This window comes from Aristolochia californica, unplaced genomic scaffold, assembly GCF_029961685.1.
Source record: "Aristolochia californica isolate CCGP_79_NKW_82.1479 unplaced genomic scaffold, dmAriCali1.0.hap1 SCAF_2, whole genome shotgun sequence".
In the NCBI taxonomy this organism is placed as follows: Eukaryota; Viridiplantae; Streptophyta; class Magnoliopsida; order Piperales; family Aristolochiaceae; genus Aristolochia; species Aristolochia californica.
This window is the reverse complement of record NW_027181881.1, coordinates 40420896-40446405: the sequence shown is the minus strand read 5'-3', so window position 1 is coordinate 40446405 and position 25510 is coordinate 40420896. Positions and strand designations below refer to the sequence as shown.

The 25510-nt window shown below is 39.9% G+C and overlaps 1 protein-coding gene across 1 annotated transcript in view; it reads left to right on the top strand.

Annotated features, from left to right (window-relative positions):
• The window catches only part of LOC137955512 (alpha-N-acetylglucosaminidase), a 77626-nt gene that overhangs the window by 35110 nt on the left and 17006 nt on the right, over positions 1-25510 (top strand). The window contains exons 8-14 of the mRNA XM_068802485.1: positions 3770-3876; positions 4209-4239; positions 6945-7062; positions 8874-8924; positions 13133-13242; positions 20584-20686; positions 24489-24587. Coding sequence (XP_068658586.1) covers positions 3770-3876; positions 4209-4239; positions 6945-7062; positions 8874-8924; positions 13133-13242; positions 20584-20686; positions 24489-24587 — 619 coding nt within the window. The remainder of the gene's footprint in view (positions 1-3769; positions 3877-4208; positions 4240-6944; positions 7063-8873; positions 8925-13132; positions 13243-20583; positions 20687-24488; positions 24588-25510) is intronic.

The window sequence follows — 25510 nt, the reverse complement described above, 5'->3', positions numbered from 1 at the left end:
TTGGTTCTCTTTCGTGAATCCATTGTTTTAGTTGCTGGCCAGAGTTGCTGTTTGTGTGGATAGAGATGATTGCCGCCTGAGACAACCGACACACTCCTTCAGTCATGGCTTGGCTTGGAAGGGTGAGGGAGTAGTGAATTTCATGTTTTATAATATGAGGGGGGGGATACGAGGTTGGCGCTTGACTTCGGCCTTTGTAAGAGGGGAAATATGAGTGGGTGGTTTTGGGTATTTTTTGTAGTGTGGTTAGGTAGAGGGGGAAGTTTTTGGTTTTTGCAGGATTTGCAGCAAGGTATCTTGGAATTTGTTCCAGCCAAGTCCAAAAGCAGAGTTTTGTGGGAGGAAAAACATACCCATGACCAGAGCTCCTCGGTGCTGAGTGATGACACATTCGATCTGTCCTCTATGATATTGGGTGTGAACTTGAAATTCCAGGTCTCCCGTGAGAAGGGATAGCCTGAATCCTCTCCCAGTTTTGCCAGCCTGAATCTTGTCAAAGATGGTCACAAAAGCATCTGCTGCTTGGATCGGGATGGAAATAAAGAATTTTTTCGTGTCAGATTTGGTGAGAATGCGAATGATTTCGCCAATCCTCTCTCTCGTTCGCCTGACGAAAATCAAAGTGTTCCCAATTTTAAATTCAAAATCACGATCTTCATTTAGTAGTATTCTTCATCGGGACGTTCGTCTGATGACGGTTTGCCGACCCGGGTCTTCTTCATCCGCTACGTGCTGAGCCTACTTCTGCTTCTGTTGCTGTTTCTCTGAGGCTGAGTGATCTTTTCCGTGATCTGGGTTGTATCCCTCCCGAAGAGATGGACCAGGAGGAGGGGGGTTTGTAGTCGGAAGGATGCCCCGTGCTCCTTGTGGGAAGAGGAGGCTCAGTCTTTCGCGTGGGTCCCTCTCTTCCGATTGCGGGTCCCTCATTCTCCTCAATTGATGTGCGGAGAACACTATAAATAGAGGTGATTGTAACTCGAATTATTCAAGCAAGTTACTTCTTTTTTTCTCCTCTCTTGTGATGTTCTCTATCTCTCTAATCTCTCTTATTTTCCTTCTCTTCTCTCTCTACCCGAGAACTTTTCTCTTTTTCTCTTTTTTCTTTCTCTCTCCCCTTGCTCGAGGTATTATTCATAGGGTCCTAAATTCAACAAGATTAGATTCTAAAACTGTGTTGTATTGGGACTATTTGAATTGGTTTCTGGTCAGAACATTAACTGGAAGAAAACTACCCTCCTAGGCTATCATGTCGACTCATCTGTATTTCAGGGTATGGCTGACTATTTGGGGTGCTTAGTGGAAATTTTCCAGTTACATATCTTGGACTCCCACTCTTTGACTCATGGCCTTTGGCGACGCTTTGGTCTCCCTTTATTAATAAATTTGAAAAGAGACTAGTTACTTGAAGGGGCAAGCTTTTATCTACTGCAGGGCGACTCACTTTCCTCAAGTCTTGTTTGGCAGGACTGCCAATCTATTTATTATTCTTCATGTACTGTCTGGCCTCCGTTTGCTACAGGATTGATGCCATCCGTCGGCGTTTTGTCTGGAGAGGATCAGAGGATACCTTCAGATATCATTTGGTGAGTTGGAAGGATATTTGCATGCTCCACAATCGGGGTGGGTTAGGCATCCAGCCTACATAGGAGATGAACAATGCCTTTATGCTCAAATGGATTTGGAACTTCCACATCAAGCATAACAGCCTATGGGGAGATATGGTCAGGTTCTATCTCCAACCTTCGGGTGCCTGGTGGAGGGAGGATGGCACATGGATATCAATTTAAAAGTGTTATGGTTCTGGGTTAAGTACCTATGCCTTTCGCTCCTAATAGGCTGGTCTTTTGGGTAGTATTGGTTAGGTGCTTAACATTTGGTATCAGAGCAGGCGCTACGTCCTGAGTTCAACTCCCCACGTGCACGGGCGACCGCAATCCCCGGACGTTCCCCAAAGGTTCTCGTTGTTGTGTTAATGCCGCCATGGTTGTCGGCTCGGGAGGGCGGGGTGTACTGTTATGGTTCTGGGTTAAGTACCTATGCCTTCCGCTCTTAATAGGCCGGTCTTTTGGGTAGTATTGGCTAGGTGCTTAACAAAAAGCTCCTCCCATTCAGAGATGCAACTTCTTTTCACACAGGCAATGGAAGGACCCTCCTCTTTTGGTCGGATGATTGGTGCGGCCCCCGCCCCCTCTCCTTGGATTTCCGGGGGCTCTCTAGGGTGGCGAGAGACCTCTCTTGCTCAGTGGCTGATTCTTGGAGTCACCGGGGATTAAATGATGAGGAAACTTCGGCTTTTTACTCTCTCCTCTCTAGACTCAACAACATTACTATTTGTGACCATGTAGTTGATAAACTGACATGGAAGCCCAACATTAATGGCCGATTCACAGTTGCATCCGCCTACTCTCATATTAGAAAGTAAGATTACAGCATGCATGAGCACAAGGCAAACCTGGCATGGAAGCTCTCAAAGCCTAGTAAAATCAAATTCTTCGTGTGGACGGTCATTAGGGAACAAATCCTCACCTCTGACAACCTCCGTAAAAGAGTTTACACAGCCCCCGATTGTACTTGTCCCCTTTGTGGTGTGTGCGACGAGACATTCCAGCATGTTCTCTTACATTGTGATTTTTCTTGGTAAGTCTGGATGAAGATCTTTCAGAAGATTGGACTCCAAATGGGGCTACATCAGGACCTTTTTGGCACCTATGAGATGGTTATGAGGATCCGCCTTCCTAGGTTGGGCAAGCTAATTCTCTTGGCATGCCTTGCGCATGTCCCATGGTGCCTATGGCTCGAGTGAAATAACTGAAGATTCAATTCCAAGGCTACCACCCCGGATAATACAGCTTCTTAGGTAGTGGGCCTTATCTCGAGTTGGTTGTATACTAGGAAGGAGTTTGCCTCTCTATTGGGTGTTTCCCTTAGGGAAAATTGGGGTTTGATCGTGCATATGGTGGGCCCCTGTTGGAATCCGGTTATGGCCACCTGGGATCCTCTCCCTTGCGACTGTATCAAACTCAATTTTGATGGCAGTGCTCTAGGCTATCCTGGGCTAGCTGGAGCTGGTGGTGTTTTTAGAGACAACAGTGGAGATCCTATTCTATCTTATGTTGGGTTGGTGGGTATTGCTGATTCAAAGATTGCTGAAGTGAAGTGAGTGCTCTTCTATTCGGCCTCCAAATCTTCAAAGAGCGTCTCAATGGCAAGCTGCTTATTGAAGGAGACTTAAAGACTGTCATTAGCTGGAGTTCAAAAGATAGCTCCTCCCCTTGGCGCCACTGGCCAATCACTGATTGTATTGCTAGCATTGTGTCATCAATTCATTGTAATTGGAACCTCGTTCCTAGATCAGCCAATTCTTTGGCTGATAAATTGGCAAAATTCGGAACCTCCCAGCAATCTCTTATTGTTTGGGAAGGCTTACCCCCTTGTAATCTGCTCGTTGGAGCTATCTCTTAATAAAATTTAGCATCATTTACAAAAAAACAGTTTTGGCTCCCAACAACCTATAGTCTTGTAAATCTGTTACATACTTTCTCCGTATCAGTACTAGGTCTTCCTTATTGCCAAATTTAATGCCTAGAAAATATTTTAGCAAACCAAGGTCCACATATATGTTTGCTTATACACAAGTGAAATTGTTGACCCTGGTTTCACTCTTCCACTTCAGTTCCGTTGGTCTATGTTTCTTATTTGGCTATGATTATGAAATTAAATTGTGTTTCTATATAACTGCTTATCTTTCTGTTAATCTGTTGACTTTTAGGAACACTGTTAATGGTGATACCCGATGGTGCTGTACATTCCTTCTTGATCCAGCTGATTCCTTATTTCTTGAAATAGGAAAAGCTTTTATCCAGCAGCAAATTGAAGGTTTGTAGCTTTATGAATGTGATGCAATAACCTCATTTATTTAATGTCCTGGAAGAATTGGCTGCTGTAATTATATTTTTAACGCTCCTGATGAAGCTAGTAATTCCATGAGTGCTTTGTTTGATTAGTATGTTGTTGCTCACCTTTGTAGGGTTCTTGTAATCCTGTGATGAGTTTTTTTTTAATATTCCAATTCTTATCCTATGTTATAATCTGTAAGACATTTATCTGTACATTATTAAGGTGTGATCGAATTAGAGGTAACATGTGTTTGATACTTTTATCATGTCATTTGTAGATGATTAACTGCAGTTGTAAATCCTTTATTGCAGAATATGGAGACATAACTAACATCTACAGCTGGTAATATCTTCTCCTGGTCTATGTATTATGTAATATTAGTGTATACTGAATTAATTGCTTGGCCAAGTAAACATTGTCTTCAGTTAAATGATTAAAGAGGGTGCAAGTTTGAAAAGTAGAAAAAATATTTTCAGTTATTGCTTTTTGATTAGTGGGAAAAGATAATTTTGGTTCTGTATGAACAGTGATAGTTGGAGTATAAGGGATTCCTCTTAGCCATTTTTTGTCTCAACCATGTGCTCATAATAATGTCGCAATAATTTGGCTCTCTCTAAAATGAATATACTGATTATTGAGGACATCGATCTTTATTCGTTTGTTGGATGATGAGGGTGTTCTTCATTGTTGTGTTTTTTGGTTTCATAATTAATTGTATGGACTTCATATATATATATATATGTATGTATTTTTATTTTTTGAAATAGTAGTAATTCATTAAAGTAAGGGCTCAACCCTTAAGAGGAAGAGAATCCCCCATTACAAAGACAGCTCTGGAAATTCTAGCTTTATCTAAGTCATCAGCAATTGAGTTAGCTTACCTTGCAACATGTATCCAAGTAACATTCAAATCTTTAGTATCTTCTACGCATTGTAATTGGAATCTCATTCCTAGATCAGCCAACTTTTTGGCTGATAAATTGGCAAAATTCGGAACTTCCCAGCAATCTCTCATTGTATGGGAAGGATTCCCTCCTTTGTAATTTGCTCTTATGAGTTTTTTTCTTAATAAAAATCAGCACTATTTCAAAAAAAAAAACATTCAAATCTTTAGAATGATGAATAATCTCCTCAAAATAGTATTGAAGCTGTGAAGATGGCATAGAGGAGCCTTTGCACCATGGACTTCCATATAGTGTGTCATGTGAATAACTTCAACGAGTTAACCTTTCTTACGATGTGAAGTATCAGATTCTGAAAGTGAAAATTTATCATCTTTTAGCTGCATTTTTTCGTCACTGTTTTGTCCTTTCTTTCTATCGCTATGACCCCACCAACAGCCCCCTTCCCCATTTGAGGCCTTGATTTTCTGTGCATAATGTTACTGAAATTGTTATCCTCTTTCATTTAACTCTAATATTACCTTTTTATTTCGTAAGTTAAATGGTTCTTGAGTAGTTAATGAGTGATGCAGATGTAGGAAGACCTTGGATAGCACTAGATTTATGGAAGGATTTGCAAAATCATATGAAAGATAACTTGCAATGGACGAAAGAAATCTGAACAAAAAACTTAATAAAATTTTAAACCAGAATAAGTTGTATTACACAAAGTTGATAGGACTTTTGAGAGCCTCTCATAGAAATTTAACATAGAAACTTACTAAAGTGAAATTTTGACTTGCATTTCACGCAGCAACTGAGATTTCTTATACTGCCACGGACCTCATCTCTACCTAGATGCGCTTTAGAAAGGAGTTTCAGGACCTCTCCCGTGCTGCCCGCATCCCCCCCCCCTGACTGGTCGCTTCAAGCTCAACTTTGATGGATGTGCCCTCGCCTGTCCTGGTTTGGCGGGCTTTGGTGGAGTGATCTTTGATGCTGGTGGCACCGCGATTATTTCCTACTCGGGCCCTTTTGGCAATGCTGACTCGACTACGGCTGAGCTATCTGGTCTCCTTCACGGTCTTCGTATATTTCATGATCATTTCAGCGGACCTCTCATTGTAGTAGGAGATTCTCAGGTCTTCATCGGCTGGTGCTCCTCCTCCACCTTCCCACTCTGGCATCTTTGGCAGATTTTTCTTGACATTATTGATCTCGTATCCTTAATTCCTTGTACCACTCCACAACAGTAGAACTTTCAGGAATGCTAAATGGAATTCAATTTTTTTCTAGTCAGCTCACGGGCCCACTCTGCATTGAAGGCGACTTAAAGGTCATCATGAACTGGTGTGCAAACTCCATCAGACCTCCTAGGCGTCACTGGGACGTACTCAGAAATTCGTAATTTAATTTCCATTTTGAATTGTACTTTTTAGGCTAAGGCGGGCATTTCACACCAACACCTTGTTGTGGAGGAAGACCCTCTATTCTAGGTTTGATTGTGTTTCTCTCTTCTTTTAATAGTCTATACACACTTTTTCAAAAATAAAAATAAAAATTCCTTGTACCTAGTCCCATGTTCTGAGATCAGCCAATTCAACTGTTGATTCTTGTGCAATGCTGGGTCCCTCCCTTCAACCCCTTGTTGTAAGGGGAGGCCTCCCTTGATGTATCTTTTTCTTTCTTGAATTAATATTATCACCTCAAAATAAGACCTCTGCTTACCTTATTTAGGTTGAAACACCTTAAACAAGTGAAACCCAACCTAAACTCTTGTAGAAATCTCAAATCTAAAATAAGAATTTTCCAATGACTAAAGACTAAAAACTATCAAAAACTCCTTATAATAAAAGAAACTGTTAATGATAAAGGACTTCTATATAAACATATTTAGTATAGGGACTGTTATGATTGTTGTTGAATTTAGGCACCTAGGTGCAATTACAGGAATATACGACTTGTAAATAATATTGTATGTAGATAAGGGCAAACTTGTCCTTTTGAGTGTAATCTGGTTTCTGAATTAATAACTGAGCGCCGAGCAGAAGAGTTGGCTTGATATTACAAAATTTTACTCTTTTTAACCCTAAAACTTCATGCTGCTCAAATAGACTATGATTATACCATGGATCTTGCATTCACCTATTGTTATGCCTGATATAGTGACACCTTCAATGAAAATTCGCCACCTACGAATGATCCGAAGTATATCTCAGCTCTTGGTGCTGCTGTTTATGAGGCAATGTCGAAAGGGGATAAGGATGCAGTTTGGTTGATGCAAGTATGTGTTCTTCCCAGTGACTATGCTATCTGTCACTGCATAATTTTTTTTATATTCAAGTCTCTTTAATGATTCTGAACTACTATGATAGTACGCTTTATTTTGGGGTTTTTGAGATGACAGAATGCAGAAATAATCTAAGTTTACATGTTTTTGTACCACAGTGGATCTTATACCACTTGTTTTCTTCACCGTATATTACAGAGTGGTGATTTATGAAAATTTACTGCTGAAATTTTTGCCACTTTCCTGAACATATGGAAGAGGGCTTCTATTTTAATGCTGAGGAATTCTATGTGAAAAAAAAGGTGGGCCAATGAATAGACTAATAACAAGAGAGCTATGGAAGCTTTGCTATTTATTAGAAATCAAAGCTTCTATTTAGGGCTTCTAGCATTATGTTCAACGTGATTCTTGTCTTCTTATTATAGAAGGGAATTCTTTTGCTATAACGTCTTGGTGTTCCGGTGCTGCCACTCCTACTTGGTGGCTTAGGCATTATTATGATGAGATTGTATTTGTCATCTAGACTTTCTTGTTTCTAACCATGTCTCTAGGGTCAGCTAACCAAGTTGCTAATAGTTTTGCAAAGTTTTCAAAACCAACCAAGCTTCTAGGTACTGATATAAATGGAATAAGTGGAATGGAGCGTCAGGTGAGAGAGCAAGTGACCAATGGCACCAAGGAGGGCAGCTATGTTCACAACAAGATATTGAAGAGAGGCCACCTCTTTAGCAAAAGCATCAGCCATCAAATTTGCAGAATGGAGAAACTGCTTCCAAGAGATTAGAAGAGATCATGAGGTTAGCACTCTGAAGGAAATGGCAGTCCAACAGTGATTTCCCTAGCATTCAGAAAAGGAATGTGAACTATCTAAACAAGCTGACAAAGTTGGGGAAGGAAGAAGCAAAGTCAAAGTTGATGCAAATTCTCATACCTCTGAATTGCAAGAAAACTGGGGATTTGCTGGACCGGACTCAAACTGACTTCCAAAACTTGATTTGTGAAGATTATTTCCTGGAATACAAGGAGCCATGAAGAAGTGTGGAAAGCTTCAGTTACTTGAGACCTTTTTTCCATTAATAAACCAGTGATTGCTATGCTACAAGAATCAAAAATTCCAAAATTGCAGCGAATAACATTATCAAGGACTTTTTGGACGGCAAGGAGTTTTACATGGAAAGACATTCCTTCATTGGTTCTTCAAGGGGAATTTTAATGGTATGGGAGAATTCCGTTTGGAAATTCTTGATGGTTCTTGATGAATTCTTTGGCCATTGTGCTCTCCCTGGGAAATCTTTGACTGGTGGGAGTTCTAGGATGAACTGAATGAGCATGTTGGAAGATGGTATGCAATCATACTTGGGGTTGGGGTGGGGGGTGGGGTGCTGGAACATGTTTGAAAGGATTCCTTCCCTGACTAGAATCATGTTTTGTAATAGTTTAGAGACAAAAGGTGTTGAAAGAAACACACAGAAGTAAATTGTAGCCGTTGAAGGTTTGGCTATAGGCATCATGGAGTGAGTTAATTTCTTGTGTTTTTTAAAAACCATTTTTCTTGCTCCTAGGTTGTCTCACTTTTTGTTGGGTGTCTGTGTTGAGGATTTTTGTATGTTCACCACAACTTCGCAAAGTGTAATCATGTTGATGCTGGAATGACTGAATTCTGTGAAATAGAAAGAATCTGCAATGTTTGAAGTGTCATTTATTATGTTCTTGTTACTTTTCAAAGGTTAAGTTAACGAAAATCGTACTATCTTTCTGATCTTGTAGAGAAGGTTTGATCTGTTATAACTGTTCATATTATGCAGGGATGGCTGTTTTATTCAGACTCTAAATTTTGGAAGCCACCACAAATGAGAGTAAGCAGCTACTTTACCAATTCTTACTTTGTATGCATAGAAATTTGTCTTCATTTTTGCATCTACATTCAAGTTTTTTAACCTGTAAACTTCATGTCGATGTCCTTTTATATCAGAATAATTATATAATCTTATAATTAAGGAGAAGTAAAAAGGAAAAGAGAGGAAAGAACTAGTTGAGCAGGCTGCGACAAAAAAGGCAGCAGTCGTTGGGTCAGAATTTGATGCCAACCTTCTTTTGTTCTGTCACTTCAACTTTTTTTTTTGTTGAAATGATGCTGATTTTTATTAAGACAAAAGCTCAAAAGAGCAAATTACAAAGGAGGGAAGCCTTCCCAAACAATGAGAGATTGCTGGGAAGTTCCGAATTTTGCCAAATTATAAACCAAAGAGTTGGCTGATCTAGGAATGAGATTCCAATTACAATGGATAGATGATACAATGTTAGCAATACAATATATGATAGGTCAGTGGTGCCAGGGGGGGGGGGGGGGGGGGGGGGGGGGGAGCGATGACAGTCTTCGAGTCTCCTTTAATCATTAACTTGCCATGGAGACGTTCCTTGAAAATTCAGAGGTCGAATAGAAGAGCACTAACTTCAGCAGTATTAGAATTAGCAATGCCCACCAGTCCAACATAAGAAAGAATAGGGTCTCCATAGTGACCTCTGAAAACACCACCTGCTCCAGCCGGCCCAGGACAACCAATAACACTACCATCGAAATTGAGTTTGATGCAGCCACAAGGGGGAGGATCCCAAATGGCCATAATCAGAGTTCTGCAGGGGCCAGTCATATGAGCGATCAAACTCCAATTTTCCCTAAGGGAAACACCCGATAGAGCGGCAAATTCTTTCCTTGTATGAAGCCAGCTCGAGATAAGGCCAACGGCATGTGAAGCCATGTTGTTCGAGGTGCAAGCTTTGGAGTTAAATCTTCGATTATTTCTCTCTAGCCAAATGCACCATGCAACATGCACAACACATGCCAAAAGTATTAACTTGCCCAACCGAGGAAGGCGAATCCCTCTAACCATCTCAAAGGTGCTAAAGAGGTCCTGATGTAGCCCCATTGGGAGTCCAATCTTTTGAAAAATCTTCATCTAGACTTGCCAAGAAAATCCACAGTTTAATAGGACATGCTGGACTGTCTCATCGCACACACCACAAAGGTGACAAGAAAGATCAGGGGCGGTGAAGCCTCTTCTATGAAGACTATCAGACGTAAGGATCTGTTCTCTGATGGCCGAACACACGAAAAATTTGATTTTGCTTGGCGTTGAGAGTTTCCTAGCCAGATTAGCCTTGTGCTCATGCATATTGTAGTCTTATTTTTTGATATGAGAGTAAGCAGAAGCAACATTGAATCGGCCATTAATACTGGGCTTCCAAGTCAGCTTATCAACTATATGCTCCCGGATAATGATACTACTGAGTCTGGTAAGGAGAGAGCAAAAAGCCGAAGATTCCTCATCATTTAGTCCCCGCTGGAGCAGGGGACTCCATGACTGATCCCTCCAAGAATCAACCACTGAGCAAGAGAGGTCTCTAGCCACCCTATACAACCCCGGGAAGTCCTCCGAGAGGGAGCAGGGGCCGCACCATTCATCCGACCAGAAGAGGAGGGTCCTTCCATTGCCCGTGTGAAACAGGGTAGCATCTCTGAATATTGGGAGGAGCTTATAAATTGATTTCCATATCGGGGATAGGAGGCAAGCGGTACCACCCTCTCTCCACTAGGCACCTGAAAACTGAATGTACAATTTGACTATATTCTTCCATAGACTGTTATGCTTGATGTTGAAGTTCCAAATCCATTTGAGCATAAGAGCTTTATTCATTTCCTTCGTAGGCCGGATGCCAAATCCTCCCCTCTTACGAGGCATGCAAATATCCTTCTAACTAACCAAGTCGTATCTAAAGGTGTCTTTTGATCCTCTCCAGAGAAATCACCGACGGATGGCGTCAATTTTGGAACAAACAGAGGTCGGATAGTGCATAAATGATAGCAGATAATTTGGCAACCCTGCCAGACTAGACTTGAGGAGAGTGAGACGCCCCGTTGTACATAGAAGCTTATCCCTCCAAGTGGCTAGCCTCTTTTCAAATTTCTCAATGAAGGGGGACCAGAGTGATGCCGAAGGCCGAGAATCAAAAAGTGGGGAGCCCAAGATATGTAGCTAGCAGATTTCCCACAGAGCATCCCAAGTAGTCAGCCATATCCCGAAGCCCAGCTAGATCGATGTGGTAGCCTAGAAGAGTGTTTTTTTTCCAGTTTATGTTCTGACCAGAAGCCAATTCAAATAATCCCAAAACAACATGCAGTGTTTTGATTTGATTCATAGTACCGACCCTGAAGCAAATAGTATCATCGGCAAACTGGAGGATTGGAATATCAAAGGCTGTGCAATCCGTCATGGGGAGGAGCCATCCCAGTTCTTGGCCGAGTAGATCAATGAGGATAGATATTCTGCCACCACATTGAAGAGCAAGGGGGAAAGGGGTCTCCCTGTCTGATTCCCTTGGTTCCCTTAAAATACCAACAAACTGTTCCGTTGAGAAGGACGAAGTAACTTGCTGTCACTTAAAGTTAATTATGTAAAATGCCAAAACTACTCATTCCTAAACACCTAATAGCTCATTACATATTAGAATTAAACCAAAACAGTACCAATCTGTTTCTAATAAAAACATAAAGACTTCTAACCTATGAGGGGAAACACATATAAAGTAAAATGAGCATTATGCCCTTGAATACATATTTCAACACTCTCCCTCAAGCTAGACTGTATATATATATCAAAGAATCCCAACTTGTTACAAAAGGTACTAAACTGGAGTGAAGATATCAAGGAGCCCGAACTTGTTACAAAAGGTAATAAATTGGAGTGTATATATCAAGGAGCCCCAACTTGTTATAAAAGCTACTAAACTGGAGCGTATATATCAAGGAACCCCAACTTGTTACAAAAAGGTGCTAAAATTTATGTCTTCCAAGTGTATTGGTGAACACATCTCCAAGCTAATCAACAGATTTCACATATGGAACAAAAGCAGCACCACTCATCATAACATCACAAAGAAACTGACAGTCCACTTCAATATATTTAGTCCTCTTATGGAATACCCAATTGCTAGCAATAAAAGTGGCTACTTAATTATCACAATTCATCACCATTGGACCACCACTGTGGAAACCGATCTCAGACAACTTAGACCTCACTCAAAGATGCTCACTCATTACATGAGCCATAGCCCTTTATTGTCTCTGTAATGGAACGGACTACCACATTTTGTGTCTAGCTCTTCTAATCACCAAGTTACCTCCAAATACACCATATCAAGTAGTAGACTTCCTGTCTGGCTTAGACTTTACATAATCAGAATCATTATACCCTGCAACTTGTAAATCATTATATGGCTCATACAATAAACATTTCTAGGTGCCCCCTTCAGGTATTTTGGGATTCTTTCAGCTGTTTGTAAGTGGAACTTTCTCGGGTTCTGCATAAACTGGCTGACCACACTCACAACAAATGCAATACCTGGTCTATTCAGTTGCATATACACCCCATGAGTCTTCTATACATTGTTTGGTCTCGAATTACTGGACTATCCTCATTATAAAGAGTTGGGTTTACTTCCATGGGTGTCTTAACTGGTTTTGCAGCCAATAAACCAATTTCTTGTAACATATCTGTTATATACTTTCTTTGTGACAGAATAATTACGATCTTGCTTCTTGCTACTTCAATGCCTTGGAAGTACCTAAGGGATCACACTCTTGAAGTGATCTTTTGATTGCTGTCTCCCTTGCAGTAGTGGGATACCCAATAAACATCTTGTTGTGGGAAATTTGTTTTTCCACTTTTATAGGACTAAATGTTTTAATTGTTAGTGTGATTTGTCTTTCTTCTGTACTTTATCTGTAGGTAGTGTTAGCTGACTGTGATGCAATACTCTTTCTTGTATTTTTTTTTAATAAAAAAAATCAATATATGAAAAAAAATACTCTTTCTTGTATTGCTTCTCTCTCTTCAATGAAATTCTCACAAGAAAAAAGAAGGTTCTGTAGTATTTGGGTCAAGTCCTGTTATCAGAGTAACCACAAGGGCCTCAACATTCTGTCACTAATTCATATCATTTTGTAGTTTGTTGCACACTTTCCATGTCATAACTGAGCTTTCTTATTGTGATTTGACCTTATCAGGCCCTTTTACACTCGGTTCCATTTGGAAAGATGATAGTCATTGATTTATTTGCTGACGTGAAACCTTTATGGGAAAAATCTTCTCAATTTTACGGCATTCCTTATGTCTGGTAAGCTATTTAATTGTATAACAGATACAGAATTTTTATTGTGAACTTGCAAACACTCGAGCGTGTGGAGGATTTTCTGTTCAGTCTTTACTAATATATTTTTGTCCATTAGTTAATTGTATTTTATTTTTATTTACTTTTCCAGTTTTTGTATCCTTATCTTTCCTCCTTTTGCTGTGCATGTAATCTCTTTTCTATTTAAATGAAATTTTCTCGCCATTCAATAAAAAGAAATGTTATTTGCATTTGCCCACATCTTTTGAGCTACCATAATTTCTCTTTATTAAAGATTATACACTTTCAGTTAATTTTTCTATCCAGGGACTGTTCCGTAATTTAGGCTTGAATTGGGGGGGTTTAAGTACAGTTTTTTTTTTTTGAAAAGGGGGTTTAAGTACAGTTATTAGTTGATAGTTTATATGTAATTTTGAATATTTGCTCAGGACTGTAATTAAATACATGCTACTTCCATCAGATCAAGAAGTTGAGAGCTGTTCTTGGTCTATTCAAGTTGGCTTCGGGTCTGAATATAAATTGGAGGAAAACCACTCTCCTGGGATATAGCTGATTTCCTGAGATGCTCTCTGGAGAATACGCTAGCTGCATATTTGGGTCTCCACCTTTTTTTATTCTCGTCCCACGGCTGGGCATTGGTCCCCCCTTATTGAGAAAATTGAGAAGCAACTTGCAACTTGGCGGGGCAAGCTCCTATCTACTATAGGTCGACTCACTTTGTTAAAGTCTTGCTTGCCTGGCCTGCCAAATTGTCTCCTATCTTTTATAAAGTGTCCAGCCTCTGTGTGCTCAAAGATCGTTGCTATTCGCCGTCGCTTCCTATGTAGAGGTTTAGTAGTCATGTTCAAATATCATTTGGTTAGTTGGAAGGAGATTTGTCTGCCTCGGGATAGGGGTGGGCTGGGCTGGGTTGGGCTGGGCATACGACCTTTAAAGGATATGGGTAATGCCCTTCTGCTTAAGTGGATTTGGAACCTTAATGCTAACCATAGAAATTTGTGGAGGAATATGGTGTATTACTATCTTCAGATTCCAGGGCATTTGGTGGAGAGAGGGAGGCGCTCCCTGCCGTTTATCCCCAATTTGGAAATCCGTTTATAAGTTGCTTCCTACCTTCAAGACCGCGACCTCCTTCTACACAAGAAATGGGAGGACTCTTTTATTCTGGGCCGATGAATGGTGTGGTTCCTGCCCCCTCTTTGAGGAATACCTGGGGTTGGATAGGACTGCTATGGACCTTTCATGCTCAGTAGCAGAATCTTGGAGTAATCTTTCTTGGAGTTTTCTCTTCCGTCAGAGCTTGAATGATGATAAAGCTATAGCCTTCTGCTCGCTTCTTTCTTGTCTCAATAGTACCATCCCCTGGGAGAGAGTGCCAAATAAGCTGATTAGGAAGCCTAGCATCAGTGGTACATTCGCAGTCACTCTAGCCTATTCCCACATCAGGGACGTTGTCCCTAGTTAGCCAGAGCACAAGGCAAATCTCACTTGGAAACTTTCAGTACCTAACAAAGTAAAATTCTTTATTTGGATAGCCATTAGAGAGCAAATCCTTATTACAGACAATCTTTAGAAGAGAGGCTTCACTGCCCCGGATACTACCTGCCTCTTATGTGTCATTTGTGAGGAGTCAGTATAACATGTTCTTTTGCATTGTGGCTTTTCATGGAGAGTTTGGATGACAATGTTCCAAAAAATTGGCATTCAGGTGGGCCTCCATCAGGATCTATTAGGCACTTTTCAGATTGTGCTTGGGACTCTCCTTCCTATATCTTTGGCTCGAGAGAAATAATCGGAGATTCAATTCCAATTTCAGCAATCTAGATAGTATGGTCTCTTGAGCTGTGGGTATGGTTTCCAGCTGGCTCCACACTAGGAAAGAATTTGTTCCTCAGGCTGGTGTCTCCCTTCGATGGAAATGGTGTCTTCTGGCCCACATGGCAGGTCCCCATAAGATTCCGATCATGGCTAAGTGGGAGCCTCCCCCTAGTGACTGCATTAAGCTGAATTTTGACAGTAGTGCTCTGGGATGCCCTGGATTGGCTGGTACGGGGGACTATTCTCTCCTATGCTGGGCCAATTGGCATCGCGGATTCTAACACTGCGGAGGTGTATGCTTTTCATTTTGGGTTGAAGATTTTCAAAGACCGACTTCAAGGGAAGCTACTGATTGAGGGGGACTCTAAAGTGGTTATCAGCTGGTGCTCTAATTGAGCCTCCCCCTTGGCGGCATTGGCCAATTACTGCATCTATTGTAGATATTGTATCTTCCATTTCTTGTACTTGGAATCACATTCCTAGGTCAACCAATTCTGTGGCTGATAGGCTAGCTAAATTTGGAACCTCCTAGCAATCTCTTATTGTTTGGGATGGTTCCCCCTCCTTGTAATCTTGCTCTTTTGAGCCTTTTAATATAACTCAACACTATTTCAAAAAAAAAAAAAAAAAAAATACATGCTACTTCCTTCTGAGCTCCAATCATTTATCCTAGTGGAAGATTTAATACTTCAGGATGAATAAAGAGATGGAGAAGAGCTTTGAGAAAGAAGCAACAAAGAGAGAGGGGTGAAGAACCTTCCAGATAGAAACTTCAGAAAGTCATACTAAGGGTTAGAATTCAAACCCTAACCTATTCTATTCCTCACTTGAGAAGAAAAAATTTAGTACATCCTAAAAAATGTCTTTCTTTTGTTTTTCTAAATGTTGATTAAACATTCATTCACCCCTTTTACCCTTGGTGAGACTTAAACCTATGACCTCAAAATAAAAAAGCCCCCATGTGGCCATTGAGCCAAAGGCCCGAATCACTAAGAAATGCCTCTTTCTAATAACATATGCCTAATAACTCCAAACATACAATTTTTTTTTTAGTATCATCAGAAAATTATAAACACTAAAATTTTCCTTGTAATGAATGCTTCTAATAAAACTTGAGTGAGAGGTTAACCAAATGACTCGGCTACTCAATATGTAAAAATACCAAATTTCCCTTCAGACAGACTAGACATTTTTTAATACTTACCCCCAAGATGGGTTGTAAATGTCTGTCATGCCTGGCTTGTTAAAAAATTCCAAAATTCTCGCTTTTTTGCTGCTTTAGTAAAACATTTGCCGAGCCATTCTTTAGAACCAGCATATGGAGTATTGATCTGCCCGCTCATTAGTGCATCCCTAATAAAGAGGTAGTCAACTTCTATATGCTATTTTTAGGGAAGACAAGATTGTCGGCAATGTTTAATTATCACACCCCATAACAATAGGTCCCTTGATTTCCAACTCAAACTCTGCCATGAGAGACTGGCAACAATAGTTTGCTTCTTGCTCCTTCATGTAACTAGATTTCCTTCAACAAGAGGTACAATATCCACTTGTAGTCCTATCTAGTCTTGGCCCAGCACAATCTGCGTCTAAGAAGCCTTTGACTTCTAGATGCATATGAGACTTAAAATATTTACCTATACTAGCAAAACCCTTCAGATTTCTATGAATCCGATAAATTGCATCAAGATGAACCTTCCAAGGACTCTCCATGAACTGGTTGTCAACACTAACAACATATTATATAGGTGGTCCTGTAATTGTAGCATAGATCAACTTTCCATCTAATCTTTTGAGTTGTGTCCAACGTTGGAGTGGAGGTCTTCTAATTTCACTTATATTAGGAGTTTATGTCTCCTTGTTTGCCTGCACTATTCATTACTTTGTTCCTTCCATTATAAGGATTAATTATATTTTAGTAAATGGATTAGTTAAAAGGAAGAGATGAAGGAGAACTCATATGCTTCTATCTATTGTTCTCTTAGTTTCACTGAGAGGATAGTGGATGGCAAATTTTGGGAGGTACAATACTGGAGGCCGATTTTATTTAGGAGGCTAGTCCAGACTGCATGGGCAAAGTGGCAGTGGAGAAGGACATGGGTGGCAGTTTCGGGAGTATTTTTGCAAAAGGGGCAAGAGGGGTCTTGGACAAAAGTGCTGCTCCGAATAAGAGAATTAGAGGTGAGAATTTTATTTTTAAAAGCACTCCAGATAAAGAATTTCGCACGACGAGGGGCAAGTAAGGTCCAGGCAATGGCTGCAGGGTGGCTAAGTTGAGGGGGCTTGGGACTGTTGAGGAATTCATAGGCCGAGGCGGTGGTAAAAGATCCTCTGGGTGAAGGGGTCTAGATAAGTGTATCTGGCGAGGTTGTTGGAGCTTTACCTTGGAGAGGCTGGTAATTTATTTGAAATCTCATATGAGAAAAAGGTAAGCTAGATAAAATCCTCCATCACCGGTTTCAATATTGATCCAATTGTTCTGAACTTAATGGCTTGTTATCTGGGATGCAAAATTGCCACACCTCCCTACACCTATTTGGGCCTCCCCTTGTCATCCGTTCTGCCTTCCAAAAGCTCTTGGCATCCTATTATTGAGCGTCTGTAGGGTCGTCTGGCTTCCTGGAGTGGAAAATTTCTTTCTAAAGCGGGTAAGCTTGTTCTTATTAAATCATGCCTTCACAGTATCCAATCTTATTTTCTTTCATTATATTTGTGTCCTGCCTCTATCCGGAAAAGAATTGAATTCCTCAAAAGGAGGTTTCTTTGGGGAGGACTGAACAGTGAAAGGATGTATAATCTCGTGAAATGGGTTGAGTGTGCAATCCTAAACTCCTTGGAGGTCTCGGGATCCGAGATATTGCTACCACTAATTATGCCTTGTTGCTTAAATGGATTTGGAAATTTAATATGTGTCCTGATTTGATTTGGAGAACTTTAGTCACTGCTAAAGCAAACAAATTATCTGGGTGTTGGACTGAGGATAGGAGACGTAATAAACTGTCCCTTGTTTGGAAAAAAATTGTAATATTATTACATGATTTCAAGAAGGCCGTAAAATGCTACTTTTGTAAGGGAAATCTAACAAAATTTTGGTCAGATTGGTGGATGGGCCTGTGCAGTTTCAATATCAGCCATGGTTTGATTTCAAACTTGGCCAGGAATATTGAACCCTCTATCTCTGACCTGCGGACCGAATCTGGAGGTTGGAACTTGAATCTCTGGAGAGCCCTTTCGGACTCAAAAGCCTTATTGGCATCCAACCTCCTTGTCTCTCCTCGGTAACTCCCCGGAATGTGCCTGATACACTCATATGGACTCCTTGCAAAGAAGGTACGTTCTCCACTGCATCTGCTCATAAATTCCTTAGCTGCCCCAACCCCCCACAAACCGATCATCTTGCAGCCATTGCCTGGACCTTGCTTCCCCCATCCTTAGTGCAAATTTTTTTATCTGGAGCGCCTGTCGGAATAAAATCCTCATGTCTGATTCTTTAATCCAAAGAGGAACCCCTGTCCAGGACCCCTCCTCAACAAAATTAGTTTCTAGCACTGCCCTTCTCAAAATCTTACATCCACAATTCTCTTGCTGCGTTGGCCACATCATTTGGGCCTTATGGAAGGAAAGAAACAACCGAAATTCAACTTAAAATTTATCCCTATTGATATACAGATAGAAAATATTGTTGGCCAAGTTTTCACGTGGATCCTCATGCGTAAGGAATTTCGGAATCTTAACAGCTCCAACCTAAGAGGGAACTGGTTGCTGATAGCTGGCATGACTTGTCCTTCCTATCCCCAACTTTGGAAATTTGGCTCGCCCTTCGATGGGCCACTACAAATTAAATTTTGATGGTAGTGCTTTTGGATGCCTTGGTCTTGTGGGCTTATGCGGAGTCATCCATGATGGTAATAGTTGTCTACTTTTTACCTTCATTGGGCCAATTGGAATCTCCGATTCTACCACTGCTGAGCTCTCCCGTTTGCTTAATGAGCTGCAGATTTTCAAACACCTCTTGTTGGGCCCCTCTGTATTGAAGGTGATTCTAAAATTGTCATTAATTGGTGTGCGAAGTCAACTCCTCCCCCTTGGCGGCACTAGGATATGTTTTTTGATATATGTTATTTAATTTCTTTTATGAACTGTAATTGGAATCACATTCCTAGGTCAGCTAACCATTTAGCTAACACTCAAGCTAAATTAGGTGTTTCACTCCAACACCTTGTTGTGGAGGAAGACCCTTTTTAGCTAGGTATTGTAGTTTTCCTCTTTTAATAGTTTATACATCTTCATTCAAAACAAAAAAAGGTGTTTAGCTATGTTAGTCTTCAATTCTTGTTCAATTGTTTAATTGTTTTAGAACTTATCTTTTAATGTTTGACTTTGGGTGTAACTGGGATTTGGGTAGTTTATTTATAATCTGATTCTATACTCAATTATAATTAAGTCAATAAATTATTTCTCTTTTCCATAAATTCAACAAAGAAGAAGGACAGTTTTTCTATATCAGCCATGGAAATTGTAGATTCAGATTTCATACAGACTAAGAAAATCCATTGAAAAAAGATTTCATACAGATAAGTCTTAATAATTTCTAGTTCTCCATCACTCACCTCCTCCTCCTCCCCCCCCCCCCCACAAGCTTGGTTTACGCCTTAGGTACCTAACAAAAAGTGTTGAGATAGACCACCATTCCTTTCAAGAAAAGGTTCAAGAGAAAATATATCTCTATCCCATTTCACTGGAAAGTAATTTTTTTGTTTTTTTTTTAAATGATGCTGTTTTTTATTAAGACAGAAGCTCAAAACAGCAATTTACAAAGGAGGGAAGCCTTCCCAAACAATGAGAGATTACTGGAAAGTTCCGAATTTTGCCAATTTATCAGCCAAAGAGTTGGTTGATCTAGGAATGAGATTCCAATTACAATGAGTAGAAGATACAATGTCAGCAATACTATCATTGATGGGCCAGTGGCGCCAAGGGGGGAAGTTGTCTTTGGAACACCAACTAATAACCGTCTTCGAGTTGCCTTCAATGATTAACTTGCAATGGAGACGATCCTTGAAGATTTGGAGGCTGAACAATAGAGCACTAACTTCAGCAATATTAGAATCGACAATGCCCACCGGATCAGCATAAGAAAGAATATGGTCTCTATTGTGACCTCTGAACATACCACTTGCTCCAGCCGGCCCAGGACATCTAATAGCACTACCATCAAAATTCAGCTTAATGCAATCGCAAGGGGGAGTATCCCAGATGGCCATACTCAGAGTTCTGCTAGGGCCAGACATATGAGCAATCAAATTCCAATTTTCCCCAAGGGAAGCCCCCGATACAGTATTGTATTTTTCTTTTTGTTTTCATGTAAACTGTTTTATTTATTATTAATAAATCCACACTATTAAAAAAATCTTCAATTTTTTATTTTAGTTCATAAATGTAAGGAGAAATAATGTTATTGATATTAGGCATCATTTGATTTTTTTGTTTTCATGACATGTATTTCAGGTGCTTGTTGCATAATTTTGGTGGGAATATTGAAATGTATGGCTTACTCGATGCAGTCTCTTCTGGTCCTATAGATGCTCGACTCAGCCAAAATTCGACCATGGTATATAGGAGCCTAAGACTAAATTATTCATAAGATTAAGATGTTTATCTTATGTTCTTGGGGATTTTTGTAACAATTTGCAGAACCAGAAAATGTTAAGCTTGCTCATGTATAAGTGAAATATCTATGAGCTCCTCTTTTTTCATGTCTTGCATCACATCGTAAGTCTCTAAATCTCGGGGGACAACTAAAGTTTTTGAACATAATTCCTGAAGAGTCTTTCTTATGGAAGGTTCTGTTGTGATAAAAAAATATGATATCAATTTGTTGTTGAAGTTATGGACTTTTCTTTAATTATTTATAATAATTTGGATTTGAATGTAACTTTTTTGTCATTAGTTGTTAAAAAGAGAGGGGCAAGCTCGAGCGAAACAACCAAAGATTCAACTCCAAAGCTAGCATCCTAGACAACACGGCTTCTCATGCCGTTGGCCTCATCTTGAGCTGGCTTCATACAAGGAAGGATTTTGCCACTGTATCGGGGGTTTCCCTTGGGGAAAATTGGAATTTGATCGCTCATACTGGCCCTAGCAGAACTCTGAGTATGGCCATCTAGGATCTTCCCCCTTGCGACTGCATTAAGTTGAATTTTGATGGTAGTACTATTGGATAACCTGGGCCGACTGGAGCAGGTGGTGTGTTCAAAGGTCACAATGGAGACCCTATTTTTTCTTATGCTGATCCGGTGGGCATTACCGATTCTAAGATTGCTGAAGTTAGTGCTCTACTGTTAGGCCTCTAAATCTTCAGGGATCGTCTCTATTGCAAGTTAATCATTGAAGGCGACTCGAAGACGGTTATTAGTTGGTGTTCCAAAGACAACTTCCCCCCTTGGCGCCACTGGCTCATCACTGATAGTATTGCTGACATTGTATCTTCTACTCATTGTAATTGGAATCTCGTTCCTAGATCAGCCAACTCTTTGGCTAATAAATTGGCAAAATTTGGAACTTCCCAGCAATCTCTCATTGTTTGGGAAGGCTTCCCTCCTTTGTAAATTGCACTTTTGAGCTTTTGTCTTAATAAAAATCAACATCATTTAAAAAAAGAAGAAGAGAGGGGCAAGCAAATTGATATGGACCTTGGTTTCTATGCAGCATGTTTAGTTTAGGGTTTGAGGAACAATAGTAGGAAGGAAAGTGTCAAAGGAAGCAGAAATGTCTTTCCAATGCATGCAAAAAACAATGGTTGAAAGGGGATGAACCCCTGAAAATTTAACAATTCGATGGCGCAGAGCATGGCGAGTGGTGAGGCAAGGGAGACTTGGGAGAGAAAGCAATACAGGCAGAGAGCACCAGTGAGCATTTTATTGAAAGCCACCAGATCCGCCAGTATACAGAATTGCAGCCCGACCTTGCAACGAACGGAGGTCCACACGAGCCACGAGAAAGAGCATTGTAGGAGGATATAGCTGGTTGATTTCTCCCCCGAATTGCAGAATGGTTAATTTCTCATGACTGGTAGAGTTTGCCTAGGTAGACTTTCCAAACTTTATCCAAAACCTATCAAGAGTAATGGTTAATTCGCCCATAATGGACACTCTTCCTCTCGGACTTACAATCACCTCTGCCTAAATTATCTCTACCTCTACCTCTCCCAAAACCTATCCAGCCTAGAGATGAGTCTGGTGGGCTAGGTCTAGGGCTCAAAGTATTAAATGCAGCAATATCTATCACCTTACTCTCTTTTTCTTCTTTGGATACCAAAGTTGTTTCAGCCTTCATAGTTTTATTGAAAGTAGTGGGTAATGAAGGTGTTTCTTCTGAATCTAGGACTTGTGCCTTAATGCTGTCAAACTCACCGCCTAGATCATCAAGAAACTTCGCCACCAGTAGTTGGTTCTCTTGTTTCCTCAATTCCTGCTCATCTATAGTGAATAGATGATACACATTAATTTCCTGCCAGAGTCCCACAAATGCATCATAATATTGTGTAATTGTCTTGTTACCCCTTTTAAACCAAAGAAATTGGTGTACAATTCATACACTCTAGATAAATTGCTCTCTTGAGCATACAAGTACCCCAAAGAAACCCACAACCTTTGCAGTTTCACAATGCATCACTTGATTCCTCAATTTTGAATCAATACTGTTGACAATCCAAGTCATAACTTGGTTGTCTTCAGCTTCCCAATCATCAGTTGTTGGGATTAGAGAGTCGTCTCAAATGTACTTTGTCCTCCTTTTGCCCTTCAAGAACGTTCTCACAGATCTGGCCCAATGGAGATAATTTGGTCCTGTCAACTTCTTATATGTCATAAACATAACTTCTTTACCATTAGATCCACCCATATCTCTAGATGGTACATAAACTTCACCAAAATCAGCCATAGAATAAGTATAGAATCACCAAAATATTCAATTTCAATATCCAAACATTTTGCAATTTTCAAATATGTGGGCCCCACTTCGTAAAAATTAGGGTTAGGGCAGGAATGAGATGTGTGCAAGTGGTATGTGCTCAAATCAACACCATACAACAATTAGAAAAAAAATCTTTGAAGAATAAACTACAATTAGGGCTGATGTTAGCATACAGGTTGATGATTCAGGCACTAGTCTATGGATAGTTGATGCACATCCCAAGATCACTCGAAAAGAACCCTTTTTAGAGCAATCAAGCTATGAATAATCCTTTAAAGGATTATAGAACCAGTAACCCTAGGGTTATGGTAGAAGAAAAGAAGAAAAATTGAATTTTTACCAACCAATCACTGAGGAGATTTGAGAAACCACCTTGTTTTTGCGAAGTCCTCCAGATAAAAAGAGAGGTTTTTCTAGCTAAGATGCACTCCTAGCAACAATTATTGCTCTGATACCATTTAAAATGTATGAAAAACCTAGAGAGAGAATGAGAGGAAGAAGAGGAAAAAGGAGGCAAAGCTCTGAATGAGCTGCATAGGGGTTTGTGCACGACCCTCAATGCTATTTATTAGGTTTTTAAGTCATAAATTACAGAAATAACAAAAATGTCCCTCTTACATAGAAAACACTTTTTTCCTTATAACTCCCATTTTACTCGGCCTATGAATATAAAAAATTGTACATAGACTAAATCAAACATGCTGAACAAGATAGTGCCATAATATAAATTATATGATCATGTAAAATGACCAAACTACCCCTGAGCTGATTTTCTCACAAGCGGGAATAATCCCATATAGATATTTGTTAAGAAAAGTTGTTGGTTTATTAGGTTGAGTATAGGCATCATAAGTGGCCAGTCATTTTTGGATGGAACCGGCTTCAATCTTAGGATGGTATTAGTGTAGGACATTGCTTGTTGGCCCCAGTTTCTGCCTCATTGAATCCCGAGGATGTCTGCATTACCCATCTCTTAGTTCATTATCTATACATGTAAGCCCAAACTTGAAGGGGGAACATTAGTAAGAATAGTTCCAAATAGATATGTGTTAAGAAACATTGTGGGTTTCTAAGGTCGAGTAATAGGTATTGTAAGTAGCTAGTCATTTTTGGATGGAACTAGGCTCAATCTTAACAAAATGATGCGATAACCGGTTACTCTTGTCAACTTCTATATTTTGAATACCCATACAATTATTTTATTAACTTTTATTTTTTATTATGTCTATTTTTTTCCAGGTAGTATCTTTTTTTGAATCCTTTGTTTCTTCTCTCTTAATTCCCATCATTTTCTCAGAAAAGTAATTATAAACATAATAATTACTATTTGAAAGGACCTATATGGTAATCAATTGTAGAAGGTAAAATCTCGACTGCAGTTTTTTTTTTTTTTTCCAAATAGACGTTTTGAGTTCCAATTGGTTCAAGTTTATATACAGGTTGGAGTTGGCATGTGCATGGAGGGAATAGAGCAGAATCCAGTTGTATATGAACTAATGTCTGAGATGGCATTTCGTGGTGAAAAGGTTCAAATTGAGGTAATACACTATTTTGATTTAAGCATTCACTGTATTGTCTAGAATTCATATCAGAGGAGATCTCCTTAAGCAACAAAAGATTAACCCAGGAAGTGTGGTTTGTGTTTTTGTATGCTAAGACACCAAAAGGTTGTCTAGAGCCATGTTCTATGAGATTGAATAGTGCTTAGTAGCCTCCTCCCACTTTGGTTGAGTTGATTCTTTGGCTTTGTCCCAGATCTTAAGGAATTTGCTCAAGATGAGTGAGGATTTAGCTTAACTGTTTCACTGATATTCTTGTGGAGTATCTGAATCCCAGAAGTGAATGAGATGCCCTCCAGTTTAGACTTCTTCATCATTATTTACTTGCATACATGATATTTGAATCATTAATGTATAGTTGTGTGTTAAGTTGGGTCCAAGGTCCTATCCCAAAATGACTAGCCAACTTAGGAAACCTCTTTTTTTTTTTAGAAGTAAGTGTGAATGTATTACTGAAGAAAAAAGGATTACAACCCTAAAAGCTAAAGAGACATTTCCTCCACAACAAGGTGTTGGAGGGAAACGCCTTTTTTAGCTTGATCATCGGCTAAGTGATTAGCTGATCTTGGAACATGTTTTCAAGTACAATGTAAAACAGAAATTAACTTACAGATTTCCTCAAATAACTCCCAATGACGCCAAGGAGGTTTGGATGGCTTTGTGCACCAGTTGATAATGACTTGAGAATCTTCTTCAACTAAGAGAGCACCTTCCTTTTTTTGCTTGAAAAGTTTCAGACCGTTGTACAGCCCATGTAATTCCGTGTTAGTAGAGTTAGATACACCAATTGGACCCGCATATGAGAAGATAAGATTGGCTTGTTCATCGTGAATAACTCTGCCAAAACCAGCCGGTCCCGGACATCCAAGAGCACTTCCATCAAAATTTAGTTTAAAGTGCCC